This window comes from Perca fluviatilis, chromosome 17, assembly GCF_010015445.1.
Source record: "Perca fluviatilis chromosome 17, GENO_Pfluv_1.0, whole genome shotgun sequence".
NCBI classification, from domain to species: domain Eukaryota; kingdom Metazoa; phylum Chordata; class Actinopteri; order Perciformes; family Percidae; genus Perca; species Perca fluviatilis.
The window spans coordinates 989,491-1,009,023 of record NC_053128.1 but is presented as its reverse complement, the minus strand read 5'-3'; the positions used below and the strand labels follow the sequence as shown (position 1 = coordinate 1,009,023).

Below are 19,533 nucleotides of genomic sequence, written 5' to 3'. Positions count from 1 at the left end.
CTCTACCTCGACATTCCTAGAGACGTGGAACCCTTTCCTAGAACTCGTTGACTCCCTCAGCTTATTTCCTGACTTGGAGGACTGAGTTCCTCCTAGACTGCTCCACTCGACATCAGCCCCCCAGCAGCAACAGGGGCTTTATGTCGACCATACTGTAAGTGAGAAGACTATATATGAGACATGCAATCATACAGTCAAAGATGCTTGACTTTTTTAAATAAATAAAAGCATATGAATAAACTCCTATAAATGTCTGGCCCTTGATGTGATTCCCATTGTCCAGTGTGGCCCTTAGAGAATGGTGAGTTTGACAGCGCTGCTAAAGATGAATCATCCAATAGGCAACTTCACGGGTCACCTATATAGATATAGGCCTCAGTATAAATGTATCAGACATGCAATGATCATGTCATGTTACGCAACTGCTGAATGAGGGCACTGTCACCTTTTGCGGTCCAATTTAGGCACTGAATTAAATACTAAGTGAATATATATTATGAATCTTTCCTTATTTTTATAATCATATCGACCTAAGTTTAACTAAAGCTATTCAACCTCAGCTCTGAGCCTATAAAATATATATATATATATATATATATGTAAACCTATAACGTGCACAACAAGATATATAACACAATAAAGGAAAGGGGAAAAGCCAAAAAGCATAATATGAACACTTTAAGTATGCACTCTGTTGGTATTACACATTACACACAGGCTGGAAATACACACACATGCACAAACAGGACCTATATGCATTAATAGAGAGATTGTTGTTATATAGGTTTATATATATATATATAAATAAATAACCACACAGCCTTCATGCGCGTGTCCGGGCGCTCCCGGTAATGGGAGGAGTCACGCTCGAGCAGACGTGGCAACACGTGACGCCATCAAAGAGGGTCGCTGGTTGTTGATGGGAGCAGTGAGCTAGTCCAGCTAGCAGGTGAGTAGTCGAGCTCCTTGTCCTGTAACCTCCAAACGAGACGTGAGATTTACCGACGCCTGTAGCTGGAGAATTAGAACATAGACATGATACTTTCTCTGTATCTACATCTGTCGTTCGCTCGAGCTGAGTGGGTTTGTACACGTGTAACGTTACAGCGGAGTGTTACATGAAGCTAACGCTGAATCCAGTTCACACCACAGGCTGTATGGTAAATCCAGAGGTTCCAACTGCCAACATTTTGATGTCGCGTCGCTTATAAACAGGCAAACAACGGTACATGGCGTCACGGATCTCCATTAGACAGCGATAACGTTACGCGTCCCGCTGCTTTTACACAGACGAGCATTAACCCGGGACAACACTGGACAAAACGCGCTGAAGCTTGGGAGTCTGAAATAGTTAGTCCCATTCTAACCGGTGTACTTCCTCCTCAGTCTAGGGCTGTCCTCGAATAAAGAAAGTCGTAGTCGACTTATAGATAAGTTGATTCAATAATCAGATCCGTAAAGTTGAGTTTCTCCAAAGAGTCATGCAAACGCACCACTTTAAATCTTGTGTTTACCAGAAATGTGCTCATACGTTTCTCGGAAATAAGTCATGCAGCATGAAGAAGCATCAAAAATGACTATTGGACTAAAGGAATTTTAGTCGACTTAAACCAAAACGACTGATTCATTAGTCGACTAATCAAAGACGAGAAGGTAGCCCTAGTATGTGCTCTGTTGTATATGCGTGTTTAAATGTGTGAGCTGCTGGATACTCAAATTTCCCAGTATCTTCTACCTTTTGTAGTATACAGATCTGATTCCAGTGCTCAATTTTTCTCCCAATTTATAATCTATAGCTTACTGTATGGAACTAATGTTAATCATGTTATACCAGGGATTACATATAAACACATTTATTCTGAATGAATCATATCAACACATTTAATCCAAGTCTTTATATGCCATCTGTGGTCAATGCCTAATATCCGTTCACTAGGTTAAATAGAACGGTGCATCCTCAGTGTTTGTATGCAGACATTAGAATTGATTGGCTTAACAACAGGATGAACACATCCTGATCAATCCCAACATCTTCCTGCAGCTATATTCTGGGCTGAAGTGAAGGGATAAGGCCAAGAAGATGATGGAAGAGAGTGGAATCGAGACTACGCCTCCTGCCAGCCCTACACCTCCTCTGACTGTGGCTGCCACAGTCAGCCCCCCGCCGATCACCATAGGTAAGACATGATCTGGCATAGCAGTAACACGGCAGTAAGCATTACCCATCCTCGTACAGTAAGACGAAGAGTCTGTTACCTTATTTGACAGAAATCTATGCATTTTCTTGGTCTCTTGTTGTGATTTCTGACAATGTAATGAACAAAAATGTATATCATGATTGAGTAAATAAAACCCCAGTTAACAAAATTGGTTAAATAATTATATTAATATTTAAATAAATAACTGTGAGAGTCCGGTACAGCCTGACTCTCATATTCCAGTTTATGTTCTGCTTGTTGTTGGTGAATTGCTGCTAAAACACATTCAGAGAGGATTTGAATTGCTATTTTTATTCTTATTTCTTACCAGTACCATTTTGGTGCTGATGATTTCCCTTTGGGGCTGACTAAAACCTCTTTGGGGGGTGTCAAACATTTCTCTATTCAGGAAAAACCCTGGTTATTTGTAGGGTGGGGAAAAAAATCGATACAACATGGTATGGCGATATTGTGGTGGATTGATACACAGACGCCAGGTATCTTTTATCATATAAATTGCACATCAGAATTTAACCTTTTTGCTACTAGAGTTATAACATGAATAGTTTTTTCAGTCCACTAGATGGAGCACAGTAACAGGCCAGCTACAGTGCCTTGCGAAAGTATTCGGCCCCCTTGAACTTTTCGACCTTTTGCCACATTTCAGGCTTCAAACATAAAGATATAAAACTGTAATTTTTTGTGAAGAATCAACAACAAGTGGGACACAATCATGAAGTGGAACGAAATTTATTGGATATTTCAAACTTTTTTAACAAACAAAAAACTGAAAAATTGGGCGTGCAAAATTATTCAGCCCCCTTAAGTTAATACTTTGTAGCGCCACCTTTTGCTGCGATTACAGCTGTAAGTCGCTTGGGGTATGTCTCTATCAGTTTTGCACATCGAGAGACTGACATTTTTGCCCATTCCTCCTTGCAAAACAGCTCGAGCTCAGTGAGGTTGGATGGAGAGCGTTTGTGAACAGCAGTTTTCAGTTCTTTCCACAGATTCTCGATTGGATTCAGGTCTGGACTTTGACTTGGCCATTCTAACACCTGGATATGTTTATTTGTGAACCATTTAATTGTAGATTTTGCTTTATGTTTTGGATCATTGTCTTGTTGGAAGACAAATCTCCGTCCCAGTCTCAGGTCTTTTGCAGACTCCATCAGGTTTTCTTCCAGAATGGTCCTGTATTTGGCTCCATCCATCTTCCCATCAATTTTAACCATCTTCCCTGTCCCTGCTGAAGAAAAGCAGGCCCAAACCATGATGCTGCCACCACCATGTTTGACAGTGGGGAAGGTGTGTTCAGGGTGATGAGCTGTGTTGCTTTTACGCCAAACATAACGTTTTGCATTGTTGCCAAAAAGTTTGATTTTGGTTTCATCTGACCACAGCACCTTCTTCCACATGTTTGGTGTGTCTCCCAGGTGGCTTGTGGCAAACTTTAAATGACACTTTTTATGGATATCTTTAAGAAATGGCTTTCTTCTTGCCACTCTTCCATAAAGGCCAGATTTGTGCAGTATACGACTGATTGTTGTCCTATGGACAGAGTCTCCCACCTCAGCTGTAGATCTCTGCAGTTCATCCAGAGTGATCATGGGCCTCTTGGCTGCATCTCTGATCAGTCTTCTCATTGTATGAGCTGAAAGTTTAGAGGGACGGCGGGTCTTTAGATTTGTAGTGGTCTGATACTCCTTCCATTTCAATATTATCGCTTTCACAGTGCTCCTTGGGATGTTTAAAGCTTGGGAAATATTTTTGTATCAAAATCCGACTTTAAACTTCTCCACAACAGTATCTCGGACCTGCCTGGTGTGTTCCTTGTTCTTCATGATGCTCTCTGCGCTTTAAACGGACCTCTGAGACTATCACAGAGCAGGTGCATTTATACGGAGACTTGATTACACACAGCTGGATTCTATTTATCATCATTAGTCATTTAGGTCAACATTGGATCATTCAGAGATCCTCACTGAACTTCTGGAGAGAGTTTGCTGCACTGAAAGTAAAGGGGCTGAATAATTTTGCACGTCCAATTTTTCAGTTTTTTATTTGTTAAAAAAGTTTGAAATATCCAATAAATTTCGTTCCACTTCATGATTGTGTCCCACTTGTTGATTCTTCACAAAAATTTACAGTTTTATATCTTTATGTTTGAGGCCTGAAATGTGGCAAAAGGTCGAAAAGTTCAAGGGGGCCGAATACTTTCGCAAGGCACTGTACATTGCACGCTCTACACTCTTGCACTATAATCAATGAAACTACCAACCTAGGACACGAGAGCAGCGTGTACTGGTGCTTCTGCTCCGCCGAGATCCGCTCTACAAGCGGAAAAATAGGGCAGTCTTTTTATATTTTTGACGCGAGCTGTGTGCGGCCCTTTTACACAGAAATGGATCATAAAGTGTCTATATGTCTTTTAAATGAAACTACTAGGGATGCACCGAATATTCGGCCACCGAAAATTTTCGGCCGAAAATGGCCCAAAAGGGCATTTTCGGTTTTCGGCCGAAATACCTTTATCACCGAAACAATACGGCCGAAAATGTTGTGATGACGCAAACAGAAAACGCGACCTGCACGTGTGTCAGTACCCGATCCGTTCCACCTGCAAAGCGTCTCCTAGGCAACGAGGTTGAGACGGACCCGCGAGGTGAAAACAATGAAAAGTAGCTCTTAGAGTCTGTCAGCACCGTTTCAGTGAGATCTGTTCGGATCCTCTGCACTTCATCGAGCTGTACTTGATCCGCGTTATAAAGACCATTACTTGGATGCGGAAATAAAGCAGGGCGCACGAGAAATGATCCAGGCCGCGATGGATGCGGAGAACCCGCGTGGAGACGGAGGGAACGGCGCAGCGCCCAGCGCAGGAGATCAGAGCGCAGAAACAAAGACTTGTCTCGCTGCACCAGATGAGGGGCATGCACCCTCGTTGTCTGATATGTTCAGTGAAATCCTTCAAGAAAGTGCCTCAATTAATAATAATAATAATAATAATAATAATAATAATAATAATAATAATAATAATAATAACAATAGGTAAGCTATTCTGTTCTTAGGCTACTGTATACTGTATGTGACTATCAGATTGTAGCCATATTTCTGCTAGATATTTTTTTAATTAAACTTTAATATTAATTTATACAATTGCAATGCCTTGATTTTAGTAAAGTTAGTACACAGTCATAGCCATAAATGCAATGGTACTAATAATTGGCTTAATTTCTTTCGGTGTTTCGGTTTCGGTTTTCGGTCTTGGTTTCCTCTTTTTTCGGTTTTCGGTTTCGGCCAAGAATTTTCATTTCGGTGCATCACTAGAAACTACCGGTATAAAGGAAAAAGACTGTCACTGAGCGTATTGGCAGTTTAATTTTGAGAGTTTGTTTTTATTTCTTGGTTCCCTTCCCTGCGTCCTCCGATAACAGCTGACAGTAGATTGATGTTTCACAGCGCTGTGTCGGCTCCAAAAACTGAAGCAGCAGCAGCAGCAGCCAGTGTTGGGAAGGATACTTTCAAAACGTATTTCGTTACAGAATACAGAATACATGCCCACAAATGTAATTTGTAACGTATTCCGTTACGTTACTCAATCTGAGTAACGTATTCTGAATACTTGGATTACTTCAGGATTACTTCCACATTGAATTGCGTTTTATAAGTGTAGGAATGCAGCTATCACATCCAGCTTACTAAACAGGCCTATAATGGTGTGTTCTTTTTATTCCAACTAGCTGAATGTGTACCTGAACAAGCAGATAGATTATTGTATTGGTAGTCCCGAACTGCATACTACAAAAATCTGACCGCGGTCTAAGCTACCACAAGCTAATTTTAGCTAACGTTAGCTAGCATGTCAAACGGGGCTAGTCAGTCTTTAAACGGCTCTGGAGCTAGTAAATCAGCACGTAGGAGAATGTTAAGTCGCACGTCAATGTTAAAATAGCAAGGTGACCAGTAAAACTACAGCAGACGACTACTCTTGGCTAATTAAAAAATAACTTACTTTAAGATGCTTCTTCAGGTTGGAGGTGGAGTAATTTGGACGCTGAAAGCAGGTTGGTTGCTGGCAAGCAGAGGCTGCACTCGCACAGTTATATTTCATTTTCTCCCGTTGTTCTTTAATGTGAAATGCTGTTTGAATTTCCAAGATAGAAACTTATTGCTGCCCTGGCTCTGTCGTGCGGTTCCGACTCCATTGTGACTGATCCACAAATAACTATTTTTCTATTTCATATCGGGGCTTCTGGAAAATGCATTAAGTTGCCTTAATTTATTCAGAGTGAATAAACTCGTGAAACAGAGAAGTATCGTCATGTAATCCATTGATTTTAACAATGTAACTGTATTCTAAATACCAACTATTTAAATTGTAACTGTAACGGAATACAGTTACTCATAATTTGTATTCTGAATACGTAACGCCGTTACATGTATTCCGTTACTCCCCAACACTGGCAGCGGCAACAACAATAATCCCAGGGGGAGGGCTCAGCGTCTCGCCTGTGACTCACACAATCCTACGCCGTGTGTGCACAGCTGGTGTAGCCAGTTTGAAGATACATTCGCCAACGGTCTGCATAAGTTACACGTTCAATGTAGCCAAAGCGTAAGGTGTAACATTCTTGTTTCAGGTCTGTCCAGCCCTCTGTCCCTCCCTGGCACCAGCTCCATCGGTTCCCCCGCAGTCTCCACCGCTTTCTCCCCTGTTCCCTCCCTCCCTGCTTTCAGCAGCCCTGTGGCCGCAAACCCCTCCCTGTCCTCCCCGTTCCCCCCTCCATCCACCCTTGCCTCACCGTTCACCAGCAGCTCTCCGTTTCCCTCTCCCACCTCTGCCTCTTTGTCCCCTCTGGCCGCTCCCATCGGGCCACCTCCCCTTTTGGCTCCCGGCATGTCGGCCCCTCCCTCAGGCCCGCCTGTATCCAGCTTCTCCATGAGTGCAGGATATGACATCACACGGGGTCATGCCGGTCGTACTCCGCAGACACCGTTGATGCCGACATTTTCCAGTCCTGCCGCCATGCCAGGTAAGAGCCACGCTCGTCTTCTCCTGTAACACACACTTGCTCAGGGACACTGTGGCATGTCCCAGGCTCCTCCTGAGCAAGACCCTGAACCCCGAGTTGCTCCTCGGATTCTGTATGTATAGCTGTCCCCTGCTCCTAGTACTTAGGATGGGTTAAATGCAGTAACAGAATTTCACTACATTGTACTATGTCTATGTGACGATTAAGAATAAAGTTTGATCCTTTGAGCTTCCCCGTTAATCCAAACTCTCTCTGTATTTCTCACTATGGCTATGTTCAGAAGACTGTCTCATCTGCAGACTTTCTAAAGACTCTTCTGAAGAGTCCGTCATGTTTTTTAATCCTCCGTGCCCTCCTTGGCTACAAGCAACTGTGTGGAGGAGGGGTGGGGGGGGTGGTGTGTAATCACCGAAGGCTTGTTTTCATGTGAACATGCCAACAGTTTTGTTGTCATTAATTAGAATTCCTCATGGGGGAGACAGAAACTACGCACTATAACTTTAAACATTGACCTTGTATAAGAACAAGGAGAGATGCATTGCACCAGGTTGTAGCACAATTGCTATTTTCCGCCCGTAGTCCCTAGGCAGCGAGGTAAAACAATAAATATTCAATGCAAATGTAGTACAAAACATCAGAATATACAGTCATACAAACACATTCACACCTAATTTACAATAATTTAAGTATGTGCAAAGTTGCATCAATAAAATGATCATGGTCACATCCTAAAACCAGTTTCCCAACCCCTTTTCCCAACAAAGCTATGCAATCAAAATCCTAACCCCTCCCATTACACACCCAGCCCCAAAAGATCATGTAGATGTATCAGTACATGAAATGCTGCAGTTATAGCCAAGTTAGAGCTCATGCCTTTTTAATGGCATTTATATCATTATAAATACTTATATACAACACAATTACATTTGTCATGTGGCTTTAAAAATCATCAATGATATCTTCCAGGTGTGGGACCAAACCCCATGGTTCAGCAGCCAGCCATGACAGGAGGATTAGATGCTGGATCTCCCATCACTTTCCCAGAGGAGCAGGAGGATCCCAGAGGACCTGGACACACCAATGCTGGTGGAGGCATCTGGGGCTTTTTTAAGGTAACCCCGCTCTCATCAGATGTGGCTTGGCGACATTTTAAAACCCTTTCCTGACATGGAGATGATCGTGCTTTAGCAGTCGAGCCCTGCCCACTGCTCTGACTGCCATGTCCTATGTTTTGTCTGTGTGTGTGTCCTCAGGGAGTAGCAGGTAACACTGTCGTAAAGACAGTCCTGGACAGAACCAAGCACTCTGTGGAGTCCATGATCACCACTCTGGATCCTGGCATGGCTCCATACATCAGTAAGTGGACTACATCAGCCCATAATGATAGCAGCTGTCCTCCATAAACGTTCCATAAATGTACTTCTGCTCTCCAGAGTCTGGCGGGGACATTGACATCGTGGTGACTTCAGATGAGATGAACGTGGAGGCCGTCAGAGACGCCTTCCAGGAGGTTTTTGGGATGGCCATGGTCACTGGAGAGCCCGGTCAGTCCAACATCGCCCCGCAGCCGGTGGGCTACGCAGCTGGAGTCAAGGTCAGTCCACTGCTGCATCTTATATTCAGTTCAATACGGTACAGTAGTTGCTGATGGATTTTCTTTTCTTTTGACCAGTAAATGAATCAACTGATTGTTTCAGCTACAGACTTCTAACTGGCTGACAATTCCAGTGTTCTATCCTAAATTATAGACAAATTAGAAATACAAGTCCTTATTGTTTATACATAGACAAACCCTGTTTCATTCTCTCCCTGCTGTTCTTCAAGACTGAATTACCAAGCTGTGCTAGAATGTGGCTATCCAAACATCTGGGTATACCTTTATAATAAGCCATTTCTTGAGACTGAGTCACTTTTAATCTCGCTCCAACTCATTTTTTTTAATGTGTGTCCTATTTCTATGTAACCTTTTCTGATTTTACGGTTTCTATGTTTCATTCTTTTTATTGGATGATGTGTAATATGATGTGTGTTTTAATCTTGGTTTCTGATGTGAAGCACTTTGGATACCTGCTGGTTACTGTAAAGTGCTATATAAATAAAGTGTGTGTGTGTGTGTGTGTGTGTGTGTGTGTGTGTGTGTGTGTGTGTGTGTGTGTGTGTGTGTGTGTGTGTGTGTGTGTGTGTGTGTGTGTGTGTGTGCGTGCGCAGGGGGCTCAGGAACGCATTGATAGCCTGCGTCGAGCTGGTGTGATCCATGAGAAGCAGCCAGTGGTCTCTCTGGAAAACTTCATCGCTGAGCTCTTTCCTGACAAGTAAGGACAAGACCTCTGACACACACACACTCACTCTGAGAAACCAAACTGTTTTTTTATTTAAACTATTTGCAGGCCTTTTTCTTTCTCACACACACACACACACACACACACGCACGCACACACACACACACGCCGGCCCTGCTATTCTGTTAAAGAGATTGACACACACACCAACGCACAAGTATAAACTTCAGGCTGCTTACGTAGGCTACGGAGAAAGCTCTGCGTGGCGCCTCCACCGAAGCATAAATCCCGCTAGAGGAAGAAGTGTCTTTGTTGGGCCTTTGTAACCAGGTGTGAGGTGTGGGAGGTTCATGTCAGAACCCCTGTGTTGTCTCCAGGTGGTTTGACATCGGCTGTCTGATCCTGGAGGACCCTGGTCACAGCATCCGCATCGAGGTCTTCACGCAGGCAACCCCTGTGGCCCTAGATCACGTCCAACAGGTACGCATCAGCAACTGTCAACTGCATGCCGGTTTATTACAGTACCCTAATGTTTCTGATAATACGGTTGAGATTTCCAGACAAAATGTCAAGATATTTTGAGACTAAAGTTCTGAGAACAGAGTGAAGGTGCAAGTGTGCCTGTCGGATTGTAACTGTTTAATTATGACCAACATCTACATTTTCTCATTGACTATCTAAACCATGTTGATTCTGAAAAGAGCAAAAGAAGCTAGACTGTTATCTGTACTAAGGACGCGGCGTGACGCGGCTGGTGGGATATCAAGAACTGACTTGAATGGGAGTGGCGACGTGCCCGGAACGCTGCGCAGACGTGCCCGGTAGAAAATAGCTGTTAGCGGTATTACAACTGTAGCCACTTCAAGCTTCAGCCTTAGAAACTTTTTATTCATGATCACATCAGACAGAAAGCTCCAGCGACTCATCAAACTGTGTGTGTAACCTCCCCCTGTGCAGGCTCAGTCACTGACCCCCCCGGACTACAGCCTGCGCTGGTCCGGGCTGATCGTCCCAGTGGGCGAGGTGCTGGAGCGCAGCCTGCCAAATGTCAGCCGGACGGACTGGCACCAGGCCATGACGGGCATGGCCCGGCGCCAGATGATCCAGAGCGCCGCCAAAGCCCTGGCTGGTATCTACAAACAGCAGCTCCCCCCCAGGACTGTGTGAGGCCTAGTGCTTCCACTTCCTGTCACATACCTGGAGGAGGCAGAGACACGTCAGAGGAAAAACTGGCTGATGGGACAGCGAGTTCCCCTCGTATCTCGCCATCTATCCGCCGTCTGTCCTCGCGGGGCGAAGCCAAATGCACATTTCTTTAAAAGACGTTAATGCTCCGAGATGTTTACTGAGGTCCCAACATGTCAGAAGGGTTTTACTGAGAGGCCATCCCATATCTAGATCCTCTCTAGCGGCCTACTCGGCCTTTAAGGGGAGACACTGCAGGGGAATGGGGGGAACAGACATATTTCAACTAACGGATATCAGCATCAAACTTCCCCAGTGGAACAATTACATTAAGACCATTCTTTTTTTTTTTTTGTACTACAGGTTTTCTGAAATTTTAAAATTTTCATTTTAAATATGCAAATGAGGCCTTATTTTATTAAAATATGTGCTAATTAGCCGACATTTCCACAACAGAAATGTGAACATTAATAATATAGAGCCTGGTTCAAAGTTCTAGTTTCATTTTGTTGACATTAGTCAGTTTTCTACAAAGCGAATTAGGTTTAATTTTGGATATCTCTTTTTATCATAAATCCGCAAAATTCTGTCAACAACCATTAAAAAAAATCCCTTTTCTCCATGTCTTTCTGAATAAATAGTATGAATCAGGCTGTGAATGATATCTAAACAAAGCCCTGTGTAAAAAGTCTCCCAAATATATAGAGGAGTGACAGTGGACAGTTTGGTGGATGGAAGTGTACTGAAGAGTCTTTGAAGATACAGATTGTAACATTGAGACATTTAGAAGAGCCTACAGGTGAGTAGGGTCAACATTTAACTACCAGATCTCAGCAAGCATTAAACTTCCCCAACGGATTACTGACACAATCTTTGTATTACAAGTTTCTGAAATGTTTATGAGGCATTATCTAACGCTAACTTTTGGTGAATTTAGGACAAATCTACAGACACAAATAGGCAACCTGTTGTCAAATAAATGTTTTCTTTCCACATGTGATAAAGAAGACCTGTTATGGAAGCAGAATAGCCCAAAAACTGTTTTTGTGTGTAGTGTCTCCCCTTAACTACTATGGAATCATCTCATCGTCCTTCATAAAAGATTATTACACATGATGTATATTAATATCAACAACCTTAACAAATATTGTGGCAATATTTACTTTTTTATGAATGCTTCTGGTTATTGTCCAGATTATTACATGGGCTGTGTCCCAGTGGCATTCTATGTTAGTAGAGATCATCAAAGACTTTAAAAAGAGAGCCAATCCAAAATGTGGTAGAGCCAGACGGAGCAGAACAGAGAGAGAGACTGCCAATGCTCTGACCCAGCTACACTAAGTAAGGGGTGTCAAACATACGCCCCGTGGGCCAGAACCGGCCCTCCAAAGGGACCAGTCAGGCCCACTGGATGACTTAAAGTGTGAAAATTGCAGAGAAGTAATTCATTCCAATTGCAAATGTACCACTTTAATCTCAGAGAATATCAGTTTTTTCTCAGGATATTACCCCTCTCTCCCGGGTCCGTAACATGATTATTTTTCCTACAATGGCTTCAGAACGCTGTCGGAGCAGAAGCAACTAGTGTTTGCCAACATCAAGCTGACAAGAAACTCTGTGGCAGATCAAGTTTCTGATCTGTCTGGAGAGGTCTACTGGTCTGGCCCACTGCAGATGGGAGATGTGGCCCATAAACTAAAATGAGTTTGACACCCCTGGAGTGTGGAGCTGGGTTAGGTCTGGGATACTAGGGACCTTTGAAGTCCGCCACTACATACTGTAACAGCGTTGATTCCACTTTGGACTACAGTTTGGAGAGTACTATTAGTATTCAACAACCTTATGTACTGTTCATGAAGTAACCGCTACTGCTAGTTTCACATTTCAAAAGCTTAAGTAGCTGGTAAACATTTTATTCTAAGCGTCTTAATTTGGGTGAATATTTGAGTTTTCTGAGCTGCTCGAGCCATCGATCCACCGTCCGCTTTTCGGTTCTTTTTTTCTTTTTCTTTTCTTTAACAATTTCTTTTGAGCTGTAAATAACTCCTTTCTTTGTTTAAAACAAATGTCCCTCACCGTGGCCGTATGAACTTTCTAGAGGGAACGTTAACCCACCTTGACTCACCCTCGCTATTTATTAACGCTATTCCTAAACTCAATTCAATTTAAACAACTTTATTTATCTCTAGAGGGCAATTCAGTGTTGCCCTTAGAGATAAATAAAGTTGTAAATAAATGTATTGCTCATTGGAAATTTATATTAATAATTTGCTGTGCGGTAAATAGATTAAACACAAATGAATTTATCATGTAACATTTAAAATAATGAAATTAAATAATAAAGGTATTAGAAGTAGATTTTTACACAGGTAACACCTGAAAGCCTTCATGGTGTCAGCTGATATTCTGCTTTAATGTGGCATATTCTCTTATTTTTTTTAATGACCATAAATTGCTCAGTGAGCGTAGAGGGGGCCCTGTGGGGCCTTAGAGGGGGCCCTGTGGCCAGTAGAAGCTTCTTAAAGCACTGACTTAATATGAAGCAAATGTGTGATCATGGTTTATTGTGTTGAAGCATTTGCTCCAGGCCAAATAGGGATCTCTATTTTTATTTAGTCGGTGCATAATTTACAGGGGGGATGGGGGAGGGTTACAAATATCTAATAAATTCTTTACATATTTAAAAGACATTTGCACCATAAGTCGATGCATAAAAGTTCACCAGAATACAGGAAATGAAGTGTATGATATGCTCAAAACTGCACAGCTCCGTGAGCAGCCAATGTAGTAGCATACACTGAGGAGGTTATTGCTTCAATCACCTACATTTACCATCAACACTGATTGGTAATCCACATCAAAGGTGGCCATGCACTAAATCCACTTAGAATCCGTATGTAGCGTGCAACTGGGACACAGCTAAAATTGTCTGATGGACCAAGTGATATGTTTTAGATATGTATTAGTTTGGAAAATCACAACATGAAGTTCATTGATTCTTGCTTGTTTTACGGGCAACATCTTTGCACATTGTTGTGCTGTATGTATTTAAACCCACGAGTAATAGCAGCAGGATGCTAACAGTAACCTGCGATGGGATAAGAAGAAACTTAATTTATTTTCTGCTTCTTCAGGCAGTTGGAACACTGTCGGAAACGGAAGTTACTCATACAGTACACTAAACTCTGTTTGTGAAGTTTGAGTGGAAAGATCATACTGTGCACTTTCATTTGTGTCCCCTAAATGTGCCTTTTTACACAAATTAAATAAATCCCTTTTTCATGCAGGTTTGTATCGATGCTACATGTTTTTTTTTTCTACATTACATTAACTTGACATTTAAGTTATCTGTTGATCGTCTTATAAGGGAGAGATGCATAGACAGGCCAGGCAGGCAGACAGACAACGGATGGATGGACATGCTTTTTTACAGAGATCAGAGATCTGTTTCTGTGACCAAATGGAGTAAATTACAAATGCTACTAACAATAATCATACAAATATTGGGTCATATTAATGTACTGTAAAGTGGGACCATTTCACCACTGGAATCCCCCTCACCGTTGTGACATGTTTTGTATCTCATGTTTGTCCTATAAATAAAAATGTGCAGCATGTTCATTTGTAGGTTAATGAATGTTCTGCTTGCCATATTAAGAAAGGCAGGCTTTTTTGGAACAACAATTACATATTGTCTAAAGTCTCTTGAAAGCCCTCAGGATAAAAATAAGGTTGGCTCATATGAGACAAACGGTCACCTTGCAGGATTGTGATTAACATCAATTAATTTTCTTTTCTTTTAAACCCAGAATTCATTGCATTGATGAATGTCTTTCTAAGTCCGAGGTGAGAATCAGGAATGAACGGTATTAAAGTTTGTTGGAATTGATTAATGATATTTCTTTTTCCTTAAATTTCACTCTGTAGTTGCTGCGAGCCAGGATGACTTTTATCTGTCTGATTTTAATGTTTGCTCGTGTCCCATCGCCTTCTTTGGACGCACGTACTCACGGCTGAGTGGGAGTAAAGTCAACCCATGTTTGATAAGGCCTCTTCTTTCCCTGTGCTGTTCTGGTCTAACCGACTGCTGATGGCTGTCTGTCTGTTAGTGACAACAGATTCCATTGGCTCTTCTTCCACATATTTAACTTCGGTAGAATACCACAGTGTAGACCACATATGTCAAACTCAAGGCCTCTCGTCCATAATACATTTTGGCCCACCTAGTTTTTGTAGCTTTTTCAACGTTTTGTCGCTTTTTCTGAAGTTTTTGGGGTGTTTTCTGCTCGTGTTTGTATCACTTTTCGACCTTTTTTCTTGGATGGCTAAGTTGCTTTTTGAGGGCTTTATGTCGACCAAACTGTAAGTGAGAAGACTTTCTTTTTTATGCTCATTTTTTGGGGCAATTTAGGCCCTTATCTGTAGGACCGATTGAAGACATGAAAGGAGAGAGAGGGGGAAATGACATTTGCAGGTCGGAGTCGAACCCACGGCTGCTGCGTTGAGTAAACCTCTATATGGATTCAATTCAATTTTATTTAGTTATTTAGTTATTTAGAACCCTTTTGCAATTATGTAAGCACATAATGTAATTTGAAAACTGCTGCCCTGATTAAAAAAACAATGCAACTGATCTCAGCTGGTATTCTGTCTATAATGGAGTGGAATGGAAATTTCTAAGTGACCCCAAACTTTTGACCGGTAGCGTATACTGTCTGTAGAGTCTCTAAAGTCACAATAAAATATATAAAGAGGTACGTTATTTGTTAATGGTCCCATGACATGGTGCTCTTTGGATGCTTTTATATAGACCTTAGTGGTCCCCTAATACTGTATCTGAAGTCTCTTTTATATAGACCTTAGTGGTCCCCTAATACTGTATCTGAAGTCTCTTTTATATAGACCTTAGTGGTCCCCTAATACTGTATCTGAAGTCTCTTTTATATAGACCTTAGTGGTCCCCTAATACTGTATCTGAAGTCTCTTTTATATAGACCTTAGTGGTCCCCTAATACTGTATCTGAAGTCTCTTTTATATAGACCTTAGTGGTCCCCTAATACTGTATCTGAAGTCTCTTTTATATAGGCCTTAGTGGTCCCCTAATACTGTATCTGAAGTCTCTTTTATATAGACCTTAGTGGTCCCCTAATACTGTATCTGAAGTCTCTTTTATATAGACCTTAGTGGTCCCCTAATACTGTTTCTAAAGTCTCTTTTATATAGACCTTAGTGGTCCCCTAATACTGTATCTGAAGTCTCTTTTATATAGACCTTAGTGGCCCCCTAATACTGTATCTGAAGTCTCTTTTATATAGACCTTAGTGGTCCCCTAATACTGTATCTGAAGTCTCTTTTATATAGACCTTAGTGGTCCACTAATACTGTATCTGAAGTCTCTTTTATATAGACCTTAGTGGTCCCCTAATACTGTATCTGAAGTCTCTTTGATATAATTCAGCCTTGGTGCAAAATTACCGGCAGCATAGTTAAGTTTGCTTTGTGCTTCAACATTATTGTGTGATGAGTAATATCACTCCCTACTGATTAACTCTTTCCCAATCTCCCAGGGTTTTGCATGGTCTTTAACATTATATTGTCTAATCATTTTTAAAAGAAAGGCTGCATTGGAAATTGAGAGCAGCCATGTAATGTAATGTTAATGTGAAAAAACACATGAAGTGAGTCTTCCGTCAAAGGACCACTCACCTAATGAAGAATTCATTTCCATGATCTAGGAAAGTTCAATTCATATTTGTGAACTTTCACCTAAAGACAGAAACCAGAGAAGTGATGTCATCAAGTATAAAGCCTGGAGCTCCATAGACTATGAATGGGAGAGTGATTTGGTTCTCTTTATTCTACTGTAGTGTTCTCAGTTGTCAGTGAAAGTGAAAATGTACCGTTACACTCAGAACATGGGGCTCTCAGTGTCATCTACCATCTAGCCTTCACAACTCATTCTCTATGGAGCAGACGTTATACTTGATGACATCACAAATCTGAGTTGGACCTGTCTAGTTTTTGGATTTGGGAGAGTTGTTCATGTTTATTAATATTTTTGGACTGTCCTAGACCATAGGAATGTTTTTATTTTGAAAATGGGCGTAGTTCCCTATTACATCGCTATAACTTAAATGATGATAGCCATTTTTAACATTTTAAGTTTGTAACATTTGCGAAAAAAATATATGATCATACCAGGGATGAGAGTATTACAATTACATAGATTTAATCAACTCATACATTACATTACATTACATTACATAACATTACATGTCATTTAGCTGACGCTTTTATCCAAAGCGACTTACAATTAAGTGCTGTCAACTTTGAAGGTTCAAACTCAAGACAACAAGTAGTAAGTGCAAGTACATTAGCTTTAAATAAGCAAAGCTACAAAGAGACATATGAAAGTGCAGCTTCAAGAGTTTTTTTTTTTTTTATCCGAGGTGTAGTCGGAAGAGATGTGTTTTTAGCCTTCGGCGGAAGATGTGTAGGCTTTCAGCCATCCTGATGTCGATGGGGAGCTCGTTCCACCATTTTGGAGCCAGGACAGTGAACAGTCCGGATTTCGTTGAGTGATTAGTTCTCCCTCGCTGTGAGGGGGCAGCAAGCAGTTTGGCTGATGCAGTGCGGAGTGAGCGGGTTGGGGTATATGGTTGGACCATGTCCTGGATGTAAGCTGGGGCTGATCCAGCATGAAAAGTAAATTAAAACAATACACTTTGTGCATATTTAGTTAAACATATGCTATTACACAGTCTTTCTGTTTGTAACATATCTATTTGGGGTGTCATGTTCAAAACGTTTTTGAAAAAAGTGCCCCAAATTTGGTTTGCAGTGATCCCATTTCTTCTTACGAATGATTTCCCCTCTTAAGTAGACCAAATGTAAAAAGCTCTTGTCCATTTTGTTTCCCTCAGAACAAAGAAAAAGGTCATCATTGCAGTTACATCATTTGCTCAGTTTTTCTCTGTGCAGAAAGCCCTAGAGTCTGTGCGTGCATCGACACAAGCTAGTGTTAAGAAAACTAAAAGACGTGTCACTTAGATTTCTGAGGAGGAAGGAGAGGCTGGGGTCGAATTGAAAGTTAAGCAAAAGGTTTAATAAAACACGATGAAAACGACAGTCAAAACCCAATCAAATATTAAAGCTGCGAGCAGCGATGACGGGCCCTCGCTTCTTGCCCCGGGGGGGTACTGGCAAATGCAACATCACATGTAGACCACACATTCTAAGTTTCATGTAAATTGGAATAACTTTTGCCAAGATAGAACCGTTCATGTTTCGACACCCACCTACAGGAAATTGTTCCTCCATAACTTGCGCATTGTGTTAGCTATCAAAATTCTTTTGATAACTTTTAGTCACGAGGGTCCACCGAGTCTATATCAAAGTTTTCGTGCCGATTGGACTAACGGCCCAGGAGGAGTTAGACAAAGTATGTTTCCCATATATCGCAATGTGAATAATTAATAAAAAAAATTCTAACAGTGCCATCTAATGGCCGATTCACTCTAAATTTGGCATGGATGCTCAAGCCCTTATGCGGAACAACTGTGTCATATTTGGTGGCAATCGGAATAGGTCTTGGTAAGATACGCAACTTCCTGTTTCGACAGCCCCCTACAGGAAGTTGGTCCTCTGTAACTTGCGCATTGCGTTAGCTATCAAAATTATTTTGATATGTTATTGTCATGAGGGTCCACCGAGTCTAAGTGCACATTTTTGTGCAGATGGGACTCACGCTCTTGGAGGAGTTAAAAAAAGGAGGTTTCGCTCAAAGCGAATTTGCTAATTAATTAAAAAAAAATTAAAACTGCGCCATCTAAAGGCCAATTGATGCCATATTTGGTATTGGCACATGAGGAACAACTATTTTAAGTTTTGTGTCCATCGGACACAAAACAAGATAGAGCAAGATACAGCCATTCCTGTTTCCACACCCACCTACAGGAAGTTGGTTCTCCATAACTTGCGCATTGTTTTAGCTATCACAATTCTTTTGATAACTTTTTGCCGTGAGAGTCCTCTGAGTCTGTATGCAAGTTTTTGTGCCGATCGGACTCACGCCTCAGGAGTAGTTAGACAGAATAGGTTTCCCATATATCAATATTTTGCTGATTAATTTAAAAAAATTAAAACAGCGCCATCTAATGGCCGATTACCGCCAAGTTTGGCACAGATGCTAATCCGGCCATGCGGAACAATCCTGTCAAGTTTCGGGCCAATCGGAATAATTGTTGCTAAGATAACGCAACTTCCTGTTTAGACAGGAAGTTTCTATAACTTGCGCATATTTTCAACTATCAAAATTCTCTGGATAACTTTTTGTCATGAGGGTCAACAGGTACTACCTGCAAAGATTCAAGAAGATTGAAAACACGGCCTAGGACGAGTTCGAAGGAATGTAAAACACCTGAAAAATGCATAATTAAATATGGCCGCCTTCCGGTTGGGCGGAGCTAATGAATGTAAATGGGAAATATGTCTGCAATGATTAGAGCAATATGGGTATTAAATCTGGTGAAGATTGGAGCAACTATGTCCAAGTTAAGGCCTTCCATGCATTAGGGGGCGCTATGGAGCCCGCTTACAGGTATGAGCCAAATCGATGTACAGTCTCGCAATGCTCCCAGGTGTATATGTGGGCGCCAATTTTTGTGAGTTTTCGTATATACTGAGGCTGTCAAAATTGTGCCCAAGTGCTAAAACCAATTAGGGGGCGCTATAGAGCAACCGTACCACTCCCAAGCCTAAATTTGTATTCAGATGAAAGAGTTTAATATTCTGCACATGGCTGCAGAAGTTTGAGAGTTTTCGTGCATCCTAAA

The 19,533-nt window shown here is 41.6% G+C and overlaps 1 protein-coding gene across 2 annotated transcripts; it reads left to right on the top strand.

Moving 5' to 3' along the window:
• The first annotated feature begins 835 nt into the window (after positions 1 to 835).
• On the top strand, positions 836 to 14,587 carry prrc1 (proline-rich coiled-coil 1). 2 transcript variants are annotated; one of them, XM_039779100.1, is made up of 9 exons: positions 836 to 949; positions 2,042 to 2,177; positions 6,842 to 7,234; positions 8,201 to 8,346; positions 8,488 to 8,590; positions 8,668 to 8,828; positions 9,443 to 9,546; positions 9,891 to 9,993; positions 10,471 to 14,587. In XM_039779100.1, exons 2-9 carry the CDS (start codon positions 2,081 to 2,083, stop codon positions 10,678 to 10,680), a joined length of 1,317 nt encoding a protein of 438 aa, XP_039635034.1. In that variant the 5' UTR covers positions 836 to 949; positions 2,042 to 2,080; the 3' UTR covers positions 10,681 to 14,587. The 2 variants fall into 2 exon arrangements, with proteins under 2 accessions (XP_039635034.1, XP_039635035.1); XM_039779101.1 differs by lacking the exon at positions 836 to 949 and adding an exon at positions 983 to 1,160.
• The last annotated feature ends 4,946 nt before the right edge of the window (positions 14,588 to 19,533 follow it).